At 31.7% G+C, this 22,477-nt stretch overlaps 1 protein-coding gene across 5 annotated transcripts in view; it reads left to right on the top strand.

Annotated features, from left to right (window-relative positions):
- The first annotated feature begins 544 nt into the window (after positions 1-544).
- LOC143236761 (TBC1 domain family member 22B-like) overlaps positions 545-22,477 on the top strand; it is a 48,525-nt gene continuing 26,592 nt past the window's right edge. For 2 of the 5 annotated variants that reach the window (XM_076475269.1, XM_076475273.1), the window contains exons 1-6: positions 545-699; positions 1,288-1,390; positions 6,734-6,775; positions 10,254-10,387; positions 15,032-15,211; positions 17,184-17,381. In XM_076475269.1, the coding sequence (XP_076331384.1) occupies positions 1,320-1,390; positions 6,734-6,775; positions 10,254-10,387; positions 15,032-15,211; positions 17,184-17,381 (625 nt within the window). In that variant the 5' untranslated portion in view covers positions 545-699; positions 1,288-1,319. Of the gene's footprint in view, positions 700-1,271; positions 1,391-6,733; positions 6,776-10,253; positions 10,388-15,031; positions 15,212-17,183; positions 17,382-22,477 lie in introns of all 5 variants that reach the window. The other 3 variants (XM_076475270.1, XM_076475271.1, XM_076475272.1) reach the window with 3 other exon arrangements.

The following is a 22,477-nucleotide window of genomic DNA, read 5'->3' as shown; positions in this document are numbered from 1 at the left end:
ACAAAAACGGAATAATAAGAACCAAAATGTTTTCCTAAATAAAGTTGATTTTCAAACTGTCATATACAAAGTATCAACTAAAATATTCTATATTGAAGATTGGGATAAAAGAATTGATTTGGTTTGAATTTCGCGCAAGGCTACACGAGAGCTATCTATGATAGCCGTCCCTAATTTAACTGTGTAAGACTAGAGGGAAGGCAGCTAGTCATCACTACCCACCACCAACTCTTGAGCTATTCTTTTACCAACAATTAGTGGGATTGACCGTTACATTATAATTCCCCCACGGCTGAAAGGGCGAACATCTTTGCTATGAAGGGGGTTCGAGTCAAGTGCCTTAACCACCTGACCATGCCCAGCCAAGGACAAAGAAAAACAAAAATTATATTTACACTTTATTGTCAGAAACTTCGGTAACGACCGATTTCAAAGTTTCCTTAGTTCAAAATATCGCAACTTGTGATAATTCATACACAAAGCATTTCTCTCTATCGAGATAACTCCTGATCAAAAGAATGACTTTTAAAGCAATTAATTTTTTTTTTTTCCGTGAAAATCCAGCGGGAGTATCCAAGGTGGCAAGATGGTGTCGGGTAGTGATGTGTTTACTGTTGTCAGTAAACGAATAGTTAAATATTATCATAATTATTGTTAATTTTTAAATTGTGGGCTACATCTAAGCTAAAAAGATTCGAGGTATAAATCTTACCGTTGTATAGATTGAAATAAATGATATGTGAATATTCAGGAAACTGAATTATTTATGATATTTCATAAATTTTACGCACATAATAGATAATAATTTAGTCATAATTAGTATCGTGGATACATGTAATTAGTCACTAATAAGTAACATAACTTTTAATCAATTTTTTTAAGTATTCAAACTGTATTACTGACAGTGTATAATTGCTACTAGTTCTGCTACTGTTTTAGTACAAAACATATTTTTAGTATTACCCTTACACAAACTCCTACTACTACTTAAATTAACTGTGTAAGTGTTTTAGTTGAACTTTGAAGTTTCTCGAGTCTTAAGATGACAGGCAAAAATTAAATATCATTAGTATTGTTCAAACAAATTGCCGAAAGTAACACAAATATCATACCAACTGTGAAGTAACTTCCAGAATTAAAAAAATATAGAACTGCTTACGTAATAAATCTGATGTTCCTATTGGTATTTGTATTGCCTTAAATTAATATGAATGTTTAGTAGACTTTGAAATGATATTATAATTTTTTTTAACGTCTAATTAAAACATTAGTAAATTGTTCTTTCAGATAATTGTACATGTCAGGTTACCTTGTCAACTATGCAAGGAAATGATAAGACAACGGATAGCAAATCTGCATTTTGGAAAAACTTCAGGAATATACATGGAAGGTATGTTAAGATTAAAATGTCTCATGATTAAAACCATTTTTCATCCTTAACAAGTTGCTTATATACATATATACTTTCACAGAGTGCAGTCAGTCCTAAATTTTAGTTTTTGGGCTTAGCTTTTATGCCACAGACAATTTATTTTCATTATACGAATGCACTAAGTTCTAGGATAAGGTTATCTTGAGATAAATTTATGTAGCTGTTTGTTTCATTATTTTCAGTTTGTAATAATAAATTTTACCCAAATTCTAACAAAAGATTTAGTGAACTGTGTGAATGTGTTTACGTTGCACTACATTTTTTAGCTATTTTCTTGGTGTTAATATTGTTTATATGAAATATTTGTATTTACTATTTTGTTAGATATTCATAATAGCTTTTACTTTTAGAAATATAACACTTATCTTTGCTAACATGCATATTTACAGAGTATGTGTGTGTTATACTCCAACTTAAAGAGTTATTGTGACTTGAAACTGTTACATGTATGAACACTACAATTATCATGCTTAGATTTCACTTCAATACCACTACTGGGCTAGTTTTAAAAGTTTAAGATGCATTTCAAGGAGTTTTTGAAAAACTTACTGGTTTGTACTTGAAATACAAACAAAAATGTATTCATTTTTGTGTGGATGTTAAGCATGTAACATATAATTTATCATTTCAGTACCTTACTAAGTCTGTTTTTTGTATCCACTTTGAATTATTTATTGTACTATTATTAGTGTTAAGTCTTTATAATTTATTCATGGATGTTTCTATTCAATTTGCATTAAAAACTGTTAGAAATAAAAATATATTCTCTGCTGTATTTGTCAGACATGATATAATTTGACTTAATACCCTTTTAGACAAGCCTTGCCAAATATCCTTTGGTTATACACACACACACATAATTACAGTATTTATGTAACAGTGATTCTTCAGTCAGTACTCAAACTACAAAAACTATAATACTGTAAAAACATTTCAGTATCAGATATTAAATGACTGAAAGTAACAGATGTTTCAATTTCACTTCTCCATATGGTAGTGACTTATTCAAAATTGCTTGGGTATGAATTTGGACAGTTGTTTATATACCTTTAGGCATAATCATAATATACCATATGACATGAATAATCTTTATGGTGAAATAGATTCGAACATTACACTTCATATCATTGTGTCCACTGGATTTCTGTAACACATAATATACTACTAAAATGTTACTGTTCAGGAACAGTTACTATAGTATCTGTGACTAAACATAGTTAAATTAATTTTAAGTATGAATCCACTCATTGGGCAAACATCTTGATTGTACAGTTGTAAATTGCTTGTTTTTGTACTTCACAAATAGAAAATTTGTAAAAACAAATGTATTGAATTTTTATAATTAGAAAATTTTAAAAGAAAAACTATTTCAATACATTTTTGAACTATTGAGTTTTATGTTATGTAATTCATTACTGATTAGTTTTATCACAAAAATATAAATATTTATCATATTTGTATGAGACTTTTTTACTTTTATGTTAACTGATAAAGATTTTATTTCTTCACACAAAAACATTGATATTTTACACTGAAAGCAGTCCTCTGGTGGGACATCAGTAAATTTACAGAAATATAATGGTACAAACCAAAGTTTCATTCCCAGCAATGAATACCATAGATAACCCAGTGTGATGTTTTTTTTATAAAACACAAACACCATGAGAGGGATGTATCGTGTTAGACAATACAAGTCTTCATCACAGAATTAATTTGAAAATTGATGTCTGAAATTACATTTTTCAAAGTTATTTAAAATGTTGTTTCCCAAACAATTGTTGGTTTATCCAGATTCAATACTGTAATTATACAAAATAATTTTATCATGCAAAGAGAAAATATGTAAATTTTAATGATAAATTATAACCTAAATTTTAATTTGAGAAATAATTTAAAACATTATAATTACAGTGAAAGCAGAAGAGATGAATGTTGCTGTAAACAATCAGCATGACCCTTAGTATCTGTTGTCATACCTGTTACATTGTCTGTATGAAGCATGAGATACAAATTACATTTTATATTATTGAAACTATGTGTAATATTGCTTACTAACCTCAATATCTTATGTCTGTTTTATCCTATTAATTAAATTTCATTTTTTTAAAAATCAAAATTTAGCATAGGAAATGTTGGAAGTATGGGCTAACCAAAGCTACTGTAACGTTAACAGGTGAAGCTAAAATTATTTGATATCTGAGAGATGTCATGGACAGATCTTTATTACAACAGCAGTTAATTTTGTGTTGAGTGTATTGACTAAATCAAAAGAAGGCATTCTCTTGCTCTTGTCTAAACTTACAAAATCATGCATATTATGTTGGAGTTAAATGTTTCTGTAAAAAAGTAGCAGAAGGTAAAAACAGGCAAAGTTATTATGTGGATGAAATTAAATATTAGTTGATAATATAATTGATGATACTATAAAACTTAAATATTTTAGAATCTGTAACTATGACTCTCTTGAAGTAGCCAAATATCTCATCATCTAATTAGTGACATGCATGAATGGATTAACAAGATTCCCACTGTCCCCAACTACTGTCTAGCAAAACCACAGTTAAGGGAACGGGCTAGGAGAAATGAAGCTAGTTAGGCCAGTCAGTAATATAACTGACGATATTGTAATATTTAAAACAAGGTTTCAGCATTAGTAGTTGTATTTGTATCTTGAACATTATTTAAGAAATTAACCTTTATACAGATGCAAATAGAATTAGACAAGTGAATAATAAAAAATATGGAGTTGAATATATAAGTTGTAGTAAAAAATATAAAATTGTGTAAGCAAACACTGTGTGTGTAAGATATGTGGAGAATTAAAAATGATAGTTGTAGGTATATTATACTTTGAATTGCTCAGTTGTAGTAAAAATATAAAAATTGTGTAAGCAAATACCATGTGTGTAAGATGTGTGGAGAATTAAAAATGATAGTTGTGGGTATATTATACTTTGAATTGCTCAGTTGTAGTAAAAATATAAAAATTGTGTAAGCAAATACTGTGTATGTAAGATGTGTGGAGAATTAAAAATGATAGTTGTAGGTATATTATACTTTGAATTGCTAAGTTGTAGTAAAAATATAAAAATCGTGTAAGCAAATACCATGTGTGTAAGATGTGTGGAGAATTAAAAATGATAGTTGTAGGTATATTATACTTTGAATTGCTCAGTTGTAGTAAAAATATAAAAAATGTGTAAGCAAACACTGTGTGTGTAAGATGTGCGGAGAATTAAAAATGATAGTTGTAGGTATATTATACTTTGAATTGCTAAGTTGTAGTAAAAATATAAAAATCGTGTAAGCAAATACCATGTGTGTAAGATGTGTGGAGAATTAAAAATGATAGTTGTAGGTATATTATACTTTGAATTGCTAAGTTGTAGTAAAAATATAAAAATTGTGTAAGCAAATACCATGTGTGTAAGATATGTGGGAAATTAAAAATGATAGTTGTAGGTATATTATACTTTGAATTGCTCAGTTGTAGTAAAAATATAAAAATTGTGTAAGCAAATACTGTGTGTGTAAGATGTGTGAAAAATTAAAAATGACAGTTGTATGTATATTATACTTTGTTGAAGTGTTTTGGTAATGATATCTAAAAACATGAAAATTTATTTGATAGGAAAAGCTGAAATTAATTTATTTGCTTATGAAAAAAAATTAAATTTGTTTATGAAGATATTGTAGGGTCCAGATACTGTTGCTTTGGTAGCTGTAGCAAAGCTAAGTATGTAACACTGATGATAATAGAACGGTAATCAGAGGTTATGACTAATTCATGTATGTTAAAACTTTGTATCTGTACTTGACTGACCGAAAAGTTATAAAAATTGATATCCATGCAAAAGTTTTCATATTTTTTTATCCATGAACCTTGTAGGCTATTCAATGTGTATGTTTCATAATATTGTCGGGTTTTGTAAGAATATGGAAGGAAGTATTTAAGACTCGATTACATTTTGTCATTATAAATATTTACAGATAAGTAACTAGTATCTCTAATGAAGGAGCAAGATTACCTTTTTTATAAGAGATTGTTGGGTGACCAAAAACTCAGTCTGAAAGTTTGTGCTTATAATGCTATATATTACTAAGTTGTGTTTTTTCTATTGAAATGTGTAATAACTTCAACCAAATGAGCTTCTGACATTCTGCAATAATAATTACAGTTAATAACAAATAGTCTTCATTAATAGTAATTAGCAGTTTGTAAAAAATCTGCTATGATTTCTCTGTTCTAGGTTGCAAGTTACTTATCTTTGCTTCTAGTGATATTTCAGCCTTTGATCCAAGAACACCTTGGATTTGAGATTTGTTTGCTTAGTGATATTATGAAGCACAAAAAGAGATTTTTCTTCACATGAAGCTTCATGTACCGTGCCTATCACACTGCATAAATGAATAATCATGCTAAATGGCTAGTGTTCTTAGGTTATTTAATATTTTGGTCTGTGTGCTTTGCACCATAAGTTGATAGCACCACAAGGTCGATGCCTATGTCCTACTAGGCTAGTTAATATAAGGATAAATCTAGATTTGGATTTAAGGGGTCAAACTTTAGGCTGCATGTGGACATGCTGTGACTTACTTTAAGCCTAAATCTAGTATACACATTTAGTAAATCCATAGAACTATGCACAAGAAAAAGCCACACTTCTCTTATAGCAGTGATACTAATTTACAGCATTATATTGTTAAATCTCCAACTTTGAGTCTTAGTCAGTATTATTAAAATTTATATCTAGACCTTCTTGGTGGCAGTGAAACCCTGGATTATGTTATTGCCAGTCAAATTAGTTTAAACCAAAATGATACAGTAATGCAAGTTGTTATAATAATTACATACATATGTATATATATATATATATATATACTTTTGTGTGTGTGTGTGTGTGTGTATATATGTATTTGAACCCTGGTTGGATAAGGGCATTTGTGACAACTTGATCCTATGTAGCCAAATGATACACAAATTAAAGTGCAACATAAATCCTGCATTTGTAATGTTTTTTTTGGATGTGAAATCCTAGTACACACTGACCTATATGACAGTGTTGTTTTATGTAATATAAAACTATTATTGCAATATCCTTTGTGCTAATTGGGCACATCTTTTTAAAGTTTTAACTTGCCAAACATAGTTTAGGAGTATTTGGTACTGGGTTTGCATTGATTTTGTGCTCTAATATAACTGTATACAGTTATAGTGATTGCTAGTGCTAACGAATAAATGGGTCAATGTGTATTGTTTTAACATCACCATTTACTGCTGTTTGTTGTTCTGTTCTGTAGCCTAAAACCTGTTTATGGAGCAACTCACCCTCCACTTACACAGTAAGTACACAAACTGATGGATAAGGATCATTGTTGTACATGGCTTCATTAATTGGATAAATTATCTTTTTGTAATTACATGTACACTCAAGGTGCTTTAAAGAGGCAGAGACAAATATGGCTTGTTCAAAATGCAATGATGATTGAATCCCATTATTTCATATATGTATTGTTCATTATGATAAAAATAACTTTTCCAAAATGGTTATACTGTTGTTTCATACTGTAGATCAATTATTTTTCAGAATTGATCTATCAGTTTGTCACTAATATTAAAGTGTATGAGTTAGATAATTATTAACTAATGACTTTGCTTGCTTGGATGTTCATTGTCTAAATTCATAAAGCAAAAATAGTGTTGTTAACCCAACTGTCAAACATTAAATAATGCAAGTGTTTATAAACACATGATAATATTTTCCAGTTTACTGTATGGTGCCAATTGCTATATTTAGCCTGTTATCTCTGTGGTAGCTCTAAAGTTGGAGCTTATTTTAAATGGTATGAAGTCATGTGTGGAAAGTTTAAAGAAGCAGTTATCATGACTAAAGCTGGGTGGTTAATGGGGTTTGCTGATCAGTTGATCACCAGATTCATTAATCAGTTACATTCAACTAGTTTATTGTTCTGACACAATATTTTGATTGTTAGAATTATCAAAAACAGTAGTAATTGAAAACAGTAATTTTGTTTATGTGTATGACATTTGTTGATTTTAATTGTTACTTCAATTACTCAATTGATATAATTAATTAATAGAATTAATTATTTAATTCTAATTATAACTTATTGTATCTAGTACACACATATCACTTATAGTTACTAGTTAATTATCCATGGAGCCAGTGCATTAGATCCAGGTATGATGTATTCATGACGACATATCTTATAGTTACTAGTTAATTATCCATGGAGCCAGTGCATTAGATCCAGGTATGATGTATTCATGACAACATATCTTATAGTTACTAGTTAATTATCCATGGAGCCAGTGCATTAGATCCAGGTATGATGTATTCATGACGACATATCTTATAGTTACTAGTTAATTATCCATGGAGCCAGTGCATTAGATCCAGGTATGATGTATTCATGACGACATATCTTATAGTTACTAGTTAATTATCCATGGAGCCAGTGCATTAGATCCAGGTATGATGTATTCATGACGACATATCTTATAGTTACTAGTTAATTATCCATGGAGCCAGTGCATTAGATCCAGGTATGATGTATTCATGACGACATATCTGCTATCTTAAAGTGAAGAAGACTAAAGTTCTCTGTGAAGAGAAATGGAGGTTACAGGGGAAAATCATGACCCCTATTGCAAATTTACATGCACACAGGATAAAAATTTTAATAAGAGGGGGTTACACATCTCGTAATAAAAAGTTATTCCAGTATCACGTAAGGAAGAGTTCCATTATAGTGTGATGACTTACAGTTGTTGAGGAGTTTCCATAACAAAGTAAATCATATGAAAATTTATATAAATGTGCATTTACCTGCTTTTAGATATCTATACTTTGATACAAGAATTAAGCTTCTTACTATTACTACAATAATGTAACTTGTACCTACACCTGAACTTGGAGGTATTAATTTTAAAACAAAGATTTGTATTATCATACACATTATGATACTGGAGAATAAAAAAAAAAAAATTGAACTATTATGTCTCTATCCTAAAAATTTTAACTACATCATCATTCAGTTGTACAATTTATCAAATATTTCATTGAAGCTGTTTAGGGTGAGATTATCAAGTGCAAAATACAGACAAAAGCCATGGGCATAAGCATACTGAAGTAATTAAACAGTTAAGATGTTATTCAATGACTTCCTCTTTCCAGTACTTGATGTTTATGTCTGTGAGGCACTAACTTTTCAAAATGCTTAAAAATTCAAAAGTTTATTTCAGAATGTATCATACAGTGCCTCAAATAACATTACTTTTCTCAGCTTTCAAACCATGGCTTTAAGTGTAAGAAATGGCATTTTTTTTTATTGAAGTTAAAAAGATTACACCATTTAAACTAATCATTTGTTATTTAATGGTGTAAAGACATAACATGTAAGAAGTTAAAACTCATGATTAAACAACTGAAGCCTTTAAAATCACAGTGAGATTTGTCTATTTTGTACATTGTAATAAAGATATTATCATCTTGCAGACTTTGGCAACACAAACAAGGCTGTGTGATTGGAAGGTAATTGTGGAATTAATTGTAGAGGTTAATGTGTTAAGTGATCATGCTGATTAGTTTTGAAAACTTAAACAATATTTGGAATAGAGACAAAAGTTAAAGTTTTATCTTTCTCTTAGCCACAGAAGTAGAGAGCAAAATTGATACAGTTTATGCATCAAACTGTCCCTGTATATAAGTTACATTATACTGCAGACCTGTATTAAGACCACAATATGCTGTAGTTAACTTCAATTTTTAGGGCTGCTTTTCTACATTAGTTAAAAAAATAATGCATATTCACTGAAGGTCCCCTGACACCAATTACTCATAGGTTACTGCACATTATCACCACTTAAGCATAATTCTTTTTATCTAAAATTCATATCAGTGTTAATTAAATAGCTTGTAAATTTGACACCTATTAAGAACTAGTTGTGACCCATTCATTAATTAAGTCTTAGAAGATAAATTGAACAATTATCCTTTTTTAATTGAAAATCTTAAGTTTTGAAAAAAATCTTAAATATTTGGTATTTATTTTATTAATAATTTATTTAAAAAAATGTCAAGTAACAATTTATTAACAGTTTGTTTTTCTAAAATTATTTTGTTTTAATATTATAAGTAGTTAAAAGAACTTTTACCTAAACAAAATGAAGAAATGAATACCATTGGGAAACTATACAAATTTCATATTATAATTATATAACATTTCCCTTTGTAGTTCTTAATAACGGAAGGTGCTGAGAAAATGAAATTATTCCTTGAGAACACTACTTTTTCTTTTAAAATTTTATGCAAACTTTTATTAAGTACAATTAAATGGGGTTTGAATCCCATTGCACCAAACATGCTCGCCTTTTCAGCCATGGGGGCATTATAATGTTACAGTCAATCCCACTATTCATTGGTAAAAGAGAAGCTAAAGAGTTGGTGGTGGGTGATGATGACTAGCTGCCTTCTCTCTAGTCTTACACTACTAAATTAGGGATGGCTAGTGCAGATAGCCCTTGTATAACTTTGCATGAAATCAAAAAACAAACAAACAATTAAATGTAGAATATTTATTTTACCGTAGAAGAGTTTCAAGCATCACAAAAAGTTTTAATTGAGCTCTGTAATAACCTTGATGTACAGATAAATCTGTATTGTATTAAATTTGCAGAAGGTTAATAGTATTGGTTATTCATATGCTTTTAACTTTGGTGATTTATTCTATGCTTACATAGTAATTTTTCTGTTCTAGTTTGTATTTGCATTAAATGCATTTTATTTCTGTTTTGTAGGCCTTCTGATCCAAATAAAGGCCCATCAAAGACTCGTCATAAAAGAAATCCATCTTCAAGCTCATTCCAGAATTTCCAGAAAAATACAGATGATGCCTGGGATATAGGAGATGATGATTTTTGTGTTATGCCACGTAAGAAAATGTTGTTTTTTTACATGTCTAGCACGTTGTAGATTAGGGTGGTTTTTATTTTGCAGGTAAAATTTCATATTAAATGTTGAAAAATTCTCATCCCATAATTTTGTACCATATTTAATGTTTCTTAATGAGATTGAAATTCTAGATTTTAATAATCTGGGACTGTATTTACTATGTGATATAAAAACACATCTGTTATGAATCATAAATAATTGTATAAAATATACAATTATGTTATTGCATGTACAATAGTATAATTACATTATATGATTTTAGTGTGGTTGGTTACTTTTGAATAGCTATTCTTTCCTTTGCATTGTTAGGAAATTGCCTTATATGATCTTGAAAGAGGAACTATTTCTGTTCATCTTTGTTATAATGGCATTATACTTTTTGGTGATGGCCACATCAATTCAGAATTCTCATTTACCACGTTAAAGTATTGAACAGAATATAATTCCTTTCTCTTTGAATTTCCCTGACTTAGGGTCACAATCCAGAAATTTGGATGAAATTTCAAGGCACTTGAAGAAGTCTCTTGTGTCCCCTGTAACAAAATCTTCACTTGATGTATCTCATACTTCTCGATAGTCAACTGGATGGACATTGGATATTCATCTATGCCTTCCTTCTCATTCATTGACTTTACCATTGCTCATTCTGTCTTTTTCAACACAGCTGAATCAAAGAATGCCAAATCAATGAGTTTCTCATTAAGATATCACAGATGTTCAGCAAATTTTTGAGGACAGACAGATTTTGAAAAAACAAAATTCACCTTTTATGCTTAACAAGACATTGTAAGAAGTTAAGATCACTATGAAGATACAGATATCATCTGAGTTGTCTTTCCTCACAGTCAGAGAACTGAAATTGTGTCTTAAATATCCTGATATTGAAATCATGTAATGCCTTGGTTATTTATCATGTATGATAAAGTGCTCCAGGTGTTACAAATTGCATTACATGAGGATAGATGCCATCAAGGAAGGCTATGGCTAATTCAAGTAGCTCTTGATAATTATCTAGGCTTATAGTAAACTCAATGACACTGTCCTTAACTTTCTCTATGACTTCTACTACTTCATCATCATCAGCTGCAGTTTCATAACTGGACTTGTCTATATATTCCCAAGATTGCTGAAATTGATTGAAAATTGCAATATCTGCATCAGTCTTTGACAAATATGCCAGGATAAATTTGAAAATATAATGCTGACTTGCCAGATGTTCCAAAGTTGATTTACTCCTGCTTCAGACAGGAACACTGGCAGATAATTCACTTTTTCTTTCCCTATGGGATCATTAGAATGCTTGTTATCTCGCTGAAAACTTCAGTTGAGAGTGTTGTCTAGAGCTGTTTCTTTAACTTTTTGACATATTCTTCACATAAATATTTTTGAATATTTTTGGATCGAGGAATGGCTGATGGTTAACTCATACATATTATGACCAAGACTATGAATTATGGCAGTAAGGACAAATGTAGCCTTTCTGTCACTCAACTTGATTCTGTACATAGTAGCAGCTATTATTGGTATTCTACCTACCAATCTCATCATCAGTGCTGTGGGATGATTCCCATTATATAACAGTTTCATTCAAGGTCTGCTGTTTTTGCTCTGCTTACCAATTCTTGTCCATACTTGCCTCAATTCTTTTTTTTTCAAGCCTATGTTTTTTTTAAAAGAAAGAACCTTATCAACCTGACCCATGCACTCATGATGGTCTCTTTACCTCTGAATAAGAAGAAATTCTTTGTCTTAAGGAACCTGGATTAGGGTCAGGGCATCCTTATGAGTGATTTCAGAAATGTCATTTAGTTTATTGATAAACTTTACCTCATTAGATTGCTGCATTCCAGTTTTTCTTATTGAAACCTTTTAAACTTTTTCCTGTTTTTCAAAAAGTTTCTCCCATTTTACAGTGGCATAATGTTTTTGACAATTTGTAATTTGTGCCTTGTTTTGAAAAGCTACAACCTTTAAGCTTTCACAAACTGTCTTCTTTAATTTTAATGGGGTTTTTAAGTCCTTTTAAATCCACAAGTAATTAGTATTCTAAAATAATGTGTCTAATATATGGTATAGAATAGCGATTTAAGCACAAAGTCTAACATTCAAACACCTAAGTTATTTTAGGCTACTTTATTGGTGATTGAGGACTTAAAATCACCGTTAATGTTATATACAAAACACCAGTACAAAAGGCTTAATTGTATTTCTTTGATTTGCCACCCAAGCTGTGTTGGTGAACCTTGGATAGGCAAAACTGCAGTCCACAGCAGATGATATGGCCATTCAAAAGAAAGCATTAGGTTTCCACATCACAGATTCTCTTTTTCAGTTTTACTTTTGGTGAAATGTAATGAAATCTTTAACTTTATATGTATATATTACTCCTTGTTGCAATATTTATTTGCAGTGACATACTAGTACAGTGTCAGTTGCAATGATAGAGAAGAATTTGCTTAGGTACATATATAAGGAAGTTCTAGAAACTGCAGTCATGTTATAAAGAATATTTCAGAAATAGAAGTTGAAGCTTGGATTATTTATATATGAAAGGTTTTTGAACATTCTGAATGTTTCAGAATGTGCTAGAATATCCCATGATAATATGTTAGAACATTCCAAAATAATCTAGAATCTTTTAGAGTTATTTAGAATATTCTGGAACATTTACAATATGGAGATATAATCTGAGCAACAAGGTACATTTTCTACTATTTTGAGAACTTCTAAATATTATTTAAAATGGGTGAAGTGTGGTGAGAATTATTTATTTGTTGCAACAAAATGAGGAGATGAGAATAAAATAAAAACCATATTATAAACGATAAGATAAAATAATTTTATATAAAAGTTATAATAGTATATAATTGTAGTATGAGGAAGCTGAATTTATTCTTTCAAATGCTTCAGAGGTGTATTAAATGTACCAAAAACATTTACTCATTTGTCGTAATGATTTTTAACTTCTGGTCTTCAGTTTTCATGGATGGAGAAACACATATCTACCAAAATAAGAACAAATTATAACTCCACACTTCTTTTGGGATTTAGAAAAACATATATAATGAAAGTAGTCTACACTGTTTTATAATTTCTTAGTGTGTTCTTAGGAACTACTAACTGAAATGCAACTATTGAAATAAGTACAAGTAAAATTTAAATGTCATTGGATAGAGTGAATTACTTCAACTGCAGAGGGGATAAACTGATGTGAGAAGTAATTTATGATTTCATGGTAAAGTGAGAACATATGTGCAGTAAAGTCATAATACAAATTTTAAACAGTGTAGAAACAAACCACAGTGTTGGGAATTTTTTTACAATTTCTTGAAACATTCTTTTCATTCCTACAAATATCTTGTGTCAAATTATATTATGTTTCAAAGTTAAGTAATTTTTATGATGAAATATCAGGTAAGGCTTGTTAGGTTTAGATAGTTTGCAGGTAAGATCAAAATATTCCAGTGACTCAAATCCTTATTTGTTGGATAATGTTAAGTTTATCACATCTAAACAACTCACATTAATAAAAGAACTTATAGAGAATAAAGTACAGATAAGAAATATAAATTGATTTTGACCAAGAATATCGTTAACAGAAGTTAGAATAAAAACCTTTATTCTCCAGATGCAATGGAACATTGTTATATACAATAGTTGGTTCCAAAAAGGACTATGTTTAATGTGGGACTGCATTATATCAAAAACTTTCAATTCTTCACCTCCTCAGTCCTTACCCCCGTCCCATATAGTATTCTGTTTTTTCAACATTTTTTATTTTTTTAAAACTAACTTTCACTCTCAGAGTCCAAACCCTTGGTGTAGGTAACTTCACCATTTATGTATATATATATATGAGTACTAATAGCATTGTACCTTACAGAATATATGTACGTGCCGTAAACTAATAACAAGTCTCATTTAAAATATCTTTTATGCTTGAGATATCACATGTTACATGAGTTAGTGTAATTATGTCTGTATAAGTTAATTTCTTTTATAAAACTATGGAACTTATTTATAATATTAGAGAAAAGAATATTTTTTAGTGTGTGGTATTTTAGGTAAGTATTTGTCAGTGGCTGGTTGATAATATTTGGACCAGGAAGAATCAGTACAACTGTATCTGTACATATATTCATCAAATGTTAATATTTGAACTGGGAAGAATCAGTACAACTGTATCTGTACATATATTCATCAAATGTTAATATTTGAACTGGGAAGAATCAGTACAACTGTATCTGTACATGTATTCATCAAATGTTAATCAATCAGTGAAATCCTACTCTTGAAGCATGTCTCATTCTAATGATTTTGTTAATGGGGTGGAGAGTGAAATTTATATTTATTTTAACAATGAGATATGTTCCCATCCATTCCTTATCAGTTTTAAAACCAAGATATGATTCTTTTCTGAATATTAAAATTTAGGTAATTTTTTTTTTACCATGAAAGAGATTGAACAGAGTATTGTTAGCCTTTGTTTCTAATTAGCATTCTGAAACTTAGAGAGAAGAAACATCAAATTATTATTTATGGTAAAAGTTAAAATCTTGGGAAGTGTTGATTTAAGTAACAAAGTTTAATACAATCTCTTGGAATCATTTAAATATTTCTATAGACGTGGTTCATCCCCAAGTTAATCAGTCAGTAGCCACCAACGTGATAAGTAAACACAGTGGACGAAGCAGAATTGTCACAGCTGTCCATATTCGATCAGCATCTGCTGGAGAAGCAGACGTAACAAGGAAGGCAGATGATTCAGACTTGTCCGATATTCGGGCCGCTGCTTTACAGAAAGGTATGAAATGTAGGCAGTGTAGAAGTAACTTAACTGCTGTTGTAGCCATATTATGTTAGTTTAAGTTCTTACGGCTGTGGTAGTTTACCATATAGCCTGCAGCTTCATATGAGTGATTTTTAGCTTATTGCACAATTTCTTGCTTCTGTTAGGCTAATGTTGTGTGTTCTAAGCTATCTCAAAATATTTTATTGTATAATATCTATCTATACTCAAGGGTCAAATTATATAGCAACTTTTCCTTTTAAAGCAAAACATTTTTAAGTGTGATTCTACTGATCTTAACATCACAGCAAACATAATTGCTTTTTAAGCCTTGCAGGCATTATAATGTGACAGTCAATCCCCAATATTCATTGGTAAAAGAGTAACCCAAGAATTGGTTCTGAATTGTAATGATTAACTGTCTTCCCTCTAGTCTTTCACTGCTAAATCAGGGATGTATCTTGCAGATAACCCTATTAGCTTTGTGCAAAATTCAGACCAAATAAACAAAAAAAAGCTATTGACCTTAAAGACAGAACACTAAAAATGTGGGAAAAAACAACAACGTGTGTGTGTGTGACTGTATAAAGAGGCAGTTTCACTTGGAACTTTATCAAATGTTACAAGACAACTTTTAAATTAATTATAATTTAGTAAAGTTTTATTTGAAAAATAAAATAAAACCTGAATTGTTTTATAGCTTGATTTATAAACAAAACAAAAACATTTTTATCAAAGTATAATAAGAGTTTATGTATTGTTGAGATTAGTATTATAGGTCTTTGAATTTTACCAAATGTTTCTAAATACATTTAAACAGCAGATTGCAACACAAAATATATTTTGATTCTGTGTGTATGTGGTGAGATAAGTTAAAAATCCCAGCTTTCCGAGTCATTTCAGTCTCCCTTTAATCACATAACTCTGTCAGTACTTGTTTCATTGAAATCAATTTATCTTTCACTATATGACCAAAGTTTAAAATGCTGACCACTTATATTTCATTAATGTACTTCAGTATTCATTGTATGCTGCTCCCTCCAATGCATAGAGGCATGTCTCTTGGCTTAGAATGCCAGAACCTGGGTTTCAATACACATGGTGGGCAGAGCACAAATAGCCCGTTCTGTTGCTTTATGTTTAACTTCCATCAAATAAACCATTGCATGCTGGCAGTTATAACAACTGTTTCTTCTGTGTTTACTTGAAATTTATTTTTCTCTTGTAGTTAACAAAAATTTTAACACACTATTGTTTGATAGTAATAATGAAAAATGTGTTTAACAAAAATGCCACTATACTACCATCCTTAATTAAAGTAAAATGATAAAGAAATGCATACTGTATCCTACCAGTCTGTATAGTAGACAACTGTCTAATAATGTATCTAAACTGTAACTCAATCTTGTTTCTCTAGTTATCTTTAACATGGGAACATTTCATTAATCTGACTATAACCATTTTGATAAAAACATGTCTTGTTAACATTACACTTTAGTAAGGACTTTATAATGTCAGCATTTATTTTTAGTGCATCATTTTGATAATCCTGTGTGTTTTCTAATGTGAAGTCAGTAGGAATGTCTTTTTTTATATTTCAAACATAAGTGCATTCTTATATACACTTTACTGTCTGAAATAGTTTTTCATATGAGAATTAAATCACTATGCAATTCATATTGCATAAGTTGACACTATTGTATTATTAACCAATCAAAAATTTTGTCATGAGTATTTGGTAATTAGGTCTGTCAAATATTATTGTTTTTATAATATTTGTGATTAAGTAATACATTATACTTAAAAGTATTAATGCTCCTTGGCAATTTCGTAACACTTTTGTTTTGTAATGCTGTAGTTTATCACATCTAGTTTTGGGAGAAATGTCTATAGAATTCTACAGTAAGTGTTTAAAAACTGTTACCTTTATTTATTTTGCTACTGTTGTGACAAAATATAATAATCTATCATTTCTTTTCCTTCGCAGTATCTTCTTGTCGTGGTCATCAGCAGTTATCATCGTGGCAACGTCAGGGGCCTGGGCGAGGCATACGACACTGTATGATACCTTCAACTTCTCACCCAAGGTCCCACATTAAATACCTGCAATCCAGAACTTCGCAACGGGAAGTACAAAGACTGCAGAAGTTCAGATCTTTGCTGAGTGGACCAAACACTGATTTAGGTTTGCAGAAACTTAAATGTTCAAACTTAATGCATATAATTGGAATATTATTTTAAAACAGTATCTTGTTGAAGGTGTAAATCATAATTTCAGACCAAAAATTAACAAACATGAAATTTTAACGAAAATAGGGAAATAGAGGGCTCTGTTTAAAAATATAAGTGGTTAGAAAGCTAAGTTGTAATAATAATGTGGATTTTTCAATGTTATTTGGTTTTCTTATTTTCATCTTTAGAAATTATTAATTGAATAACAAAAATAACTAGATTTAGTAAGACTCAGGACTAAAATAGTGGGTATAAGCTTTTAGTAGTGCAATGTATAGTATAACATTAGATTATGCTTAGTGCATGTAATGATACTTTAGGCCTAGTTATAATTCAACTTATGGTGAGATTGTAAGACAAATATTTTTTTTTATTTAACAAATACAGTTTAATAACTAGTTGACTGTCAAACTTAGGCTTAACATTGCTAACAGTGAGCTACTGATATTTAACCATGGTGGCGAGTGTTTATTTTAATTCTGCAAATAAAACAATGGTTAAGACTAGTTTTGGGGTGTTAAGCACTCCTAGTATATTAGGTGTGATAGGAGCAACAAGGGATTTTTTGTGAAACTCTTGGCTACTATGCACTTTTAAAGAAGCTAGCAGTAAGATGTACAATTTATATGTATAGTTTGCAGGTTGGAAGAAAAGTTGGAGGTTATCCAAACTAAAGTTAAGAAAGTAGATGAAGAGAAATGTAAACTATAGGAAATGACAGCAGAACTTCAAGAGGAGTTTAAGCTTCTACATACAAGGGAGGGATCAGCTAAGATTAACAATTGTATTCAGGAAGTTAGAAGGGATAGTATTAGGGTCAAAAATAGTGAACTTAATTGTAAAGACTCTATTTTGTTGAGTAACAGATTTTGGCCCTTAGCTTATGTAGATGAGAAACTATTAGAGGGAGGAAAACCAAAAGGAATAGAGAATGATGCAAATTATGAACTCAAAGGGGTTATAATTGTAGGGGATTCCTTGACACAGCATGTGGATAGAATAGTCTTTGGGGTAAATATGGAGAAAAAAAAAAGAGAGTTAGATTATGCTACTCTGGGGCACAAGTGGAAGACATAACTGATAGAACATTAGATATAATGAAGGGGATTGGCAGTGATGCAGTTTTGGTTGTGCACATATAAGATAATGATATAAGTAGGAGTAAGTCAGAGGAGCTAATTAATAAGTACAAGGGGTGGATAAAAGCATTTAAAAATAAAGGCCATAAATGAGAATTGTGTCAGAGATACTACCAAGAATTAGTTGTGGAGATGAAATTTGGAGTTGGTCACTATGGCTAAGTGCTAGGCTGAAATTAATATGCAAGGTTAACTGGATGGATTTGTTGGATCTGTTCAGTGGGAGGAGAGAACTTTTTGGAGTGGATAGTTTACATTTACGTAGAAAAGGGTCTTTTAGCAAGGGTTTTAACTCAGCTGTAAGGAAGGTTTGAAACCCAGGACTAAATAGTGGTGAGCAGGAGCGTAGATCTTGGGGGGATGGGTGGGACACATCCCTCCTTCATTTTAGGTGGGGGGTATGGTGCATACAATCATCCCCCCCTACAGTTTGGTCTGTTGAATTGTTTTATTACATCACAGGCCTACAAATTGTGTGTGTGTTCTTGTGATTCTCGAGTGTTTAACAATTGAATTACATAATTAGGCCTAGATGTAGGCTTTTTCAGTAGCCAAAATATACATCTTTAATATAGGCGTGCTTCTAAGCTTTTTGATCTAAGCGATAGTTCGTAAGTATCAATCAGTAGGCCAAATTATACATGCATAGCTTGCAAGCACTATCACAGAATCTACCTACGTCTTGTATGTAGTGTAAGATTAAGTAAAGTTTTCATCACAACAGATTGAACAGAGCATGAAATTTGAAAATATTACTCCCAAGCATAAACTCCTGTGATCTAGATCTGGCAGGCCATTTGTAGCTTGTAGCTGCATCAATCTTATGTGTATATTGTGCGGTTTTCCTATGCCATTTGTTCTTATGCACGTCTAGCCAGTTTTATTGTCAAATGCCTTACTCTCCTTAACTGCCAAAGCCGCTGACCATAGTGTACGTTTAGTGTACAGTTAACGACAGGTTTGGGCTGCTCGGATCCAGACACACCCTACATCACCTCCTCCATTCCCTTTAATTTGAGCCTCGATTTTACAACAAGGCTCATTAGACCTGTGTTTGTGGCCCTCATTAATCCATGAAATTTTAGATTATCACTGTCCTGTAACAAAATGCTGGTGCTTTATGGTAAAAGAACAATATATCCTCTTATCAAATAAAAATATTGTATTTTCTTGTATAATTAGAACACAAATGGAACAATTTCAATGGCTTGAAGCCTCTATGCGAAATGTATTGCTAGTTTTTGTTTAGGTGTTTTTATTTAATAGACGTGCTTATAGACGTTATATCACGTGTTTGTCTTTTGATGAGTTTAACAGGAATATAATATATTTGTGATTGTTTAAGTATTTTTCGAGAAACTTGCAGTTACTTGTGTTGTAACTAGCACACGTTATTGTCCCAGAGATGCCCAGGCTGTCAGTCGGCTCTGTAGTCACTGTGAGGTTCGCGTGTTCGACTTAAATACATTGTACAGTTCAGTCCTACTTCCATTTTGTTCTATCTTCGTTCGTTGTACATTAGAGTTTTTCAATAAAGACTGCATTTTAGTCTGTTGAATCATCTGGTAAACAGATTCCAATTATGACAAGCAAGTGTCTGAAACTTTCCGATATTAGACAGTTCTGCAAGCCGGTTACTGGTACTACAAGTGACAATGCAGATAATCCAACAACCTCAAGCAAAGGAATAGAAACTTGCCATATAGAGGAAATACCATGTTCATCAGAGGACGAGTCTGAAAATGCTTGTGCAACTATTGCACATCATGAACCACCAGATAGTTGTGAAACATGTTTGTGCAATAATGAAAAATTTGAGACTTCATAGATACAGTGTGGAAAGCCATATCATCCAGACGCACAACTAATACCATGAGAGAAAGCAAAATATCAACTTCCAGGGCAAGTGGTTTGATGAGTTTCTATGGTTGCACTTTGACAATCAGACTAAAAAAGTCATATGCTTTCATTGTGCCAAGGCAGAAAATAGAGGCCTTTTTACAGGGAAATTGGATAGGCCAGTGGAGAGTATACCTTCATATCCACTGGTTTTTGCAACTGGAAAAAGGCAAAACAGAAATTCAACGAACACCAATCCTCCTCTCAACACAGATTCACTACATCTCCAGAATTTTCACTTGATGTAACTCCAGTGACTGTCCAGCTACATGATGAGAAAAAGAAGCAGCAAGAAGAATGCAAAAGAAGTCTAGACAAAATATTCAGAAGTTTACGTTTCTTAGTGCGTCAAGGTTTAGCATTACGTGGGCATACTGATACGGAAGGGAACTTCCTGCAGTTAATGAAGCTCCTGGAAGAGGAAGATCTTGAGTTGACAGCCTACTTGTCAAAGAAAACCACATTCACATCACCCCAGGCTCAGAATGAAATAATGGAGATGTTCAGCCATCAAATACTGAGGAACATAGCACACGAAGTGCAGCAAAGTAAAATCTTTGCATTAATGGTTGATGGCACTCAAGGTGTTACAGGTGCTGAACAGGAAGCAACACGTGTACATACATAGATGAGAACCTTGATGTCCAGGAAACATTTCTTGGTTTGTACAGTACTTGATGTACAGACTAGACTCAATTTACTCTTGTCAGGATTAAGAGCACAAACTTATGATGGAGCTGCTAACATGAGTGGTGCGTACAGTGGATGTCAAGCAAAAATAAAAGAGAAGCAACCGTCAGCTTTGTTTTTTCACTGCAGAGCTAACAAGGCTAATTTAATAATACAACATGCAGTTGAAGCTTGTGAATGTGTTCGAGATTCTATCCAGTGGGTACATGAACTTAATGTCTTGCTTCAGATGTCAAGCAAATACAAGACAATCTTTGAAAATATTATATCGTCAGACAGCCACAATGGTCCAGTTAAATACATCTGCCTACTGTGTCCAACACACTGGTTGTGTTGCCTATCTGCAATTACATGTGCTAATGATCACTACAGTGACATTGTTCATTCTTTGTCTGAATTAGCAAATGAAAAATCAAATGTAGCAGTGAAAGCACGAGGTCTGCTGGACAGAATTGACAAAGGAAAGACAGTTTCAGGATTGTTGATGGCTCAGCATCCATTAGCTGCATTAGAGGAACTAAACCGTGCATTCCAAACAAAATCAGCGACAGTATCAGGCATGATTGAAGCATCTGCAATGACAGTTGAGCAATTGCGGGTATTGCGAACTGAGGAAAATTACAACAAGATATTTGATGAAGCTGAGAAAAAGGTAACCTCCCTAGATCTGGTGCCTATTGAACTACCACACATTCACAGACCCCCCAGAAGGATCACAGGTGATGGCTCAGCACACCATTCTGCAACAGCTAGAGATTACTACAGAAACCGATATTTTGAATTTGTGGACACAGTCATAGAATATCTGACCACTAGCTTCAATGCAGACAATAATGACTTGAGGCAATATCTGGCACTTGAGAACATGATCACATCTGGTAAGATTGACAACTCAGTTATAAACTTCTATACAGAAATCTCTGCACAACAGCTCAAGTTTCAGTTGCCCATGTTTAAAGGAACAACAAAAGCAGTATATCTGAAAGGTGCGAAGGATGCTCACTGTAAAATGCATGAAACAATCCAGCAGATGTTTAGTGAAGTGTTTCTTTTCACGAAAATTTTGATTGTATGTCCAGTATCCAGATGTGAATGTGAACGCAGCTTTTCTGCATTAAGACGGTTGAAGACGTGGTTAAGGTCAACTATGTCTCAGTAGCCCCTCAACCATGTGGCAGTTTGTCACACTCACAAAGATGAGGTCGACAAGATAAATATAGAAGAACTTATGAAAAAATTCATAAATAGATAGCCATCACAAAGGAGATCTACGTTTGGGAACATGTAGACTAGAGGACTAAATGAATCTTACTTCAATGAA

The sequence above is a fragment of the Tachypleus tridentatus genome, chromosome 13 (genome assembly GCF_004210375.1).
Source record: "Tachypleus tridentatus isolate NWPU-2018 chromosome 13, ASM421037v1, whole genome shotgun sequence".
Classification (NCBI taxonomy): Eukaryota; Metazoa; Arthropoda; class Merostomata; order Xiphosura; family Limulidae; genus Tachypleus; species Tachypleus tridentatus.
The sequence above is the reverse complement of the archived record's forward strand: the minus strand, read 5'-3'. Positions and strand labels throughout refer to the sequence as shown.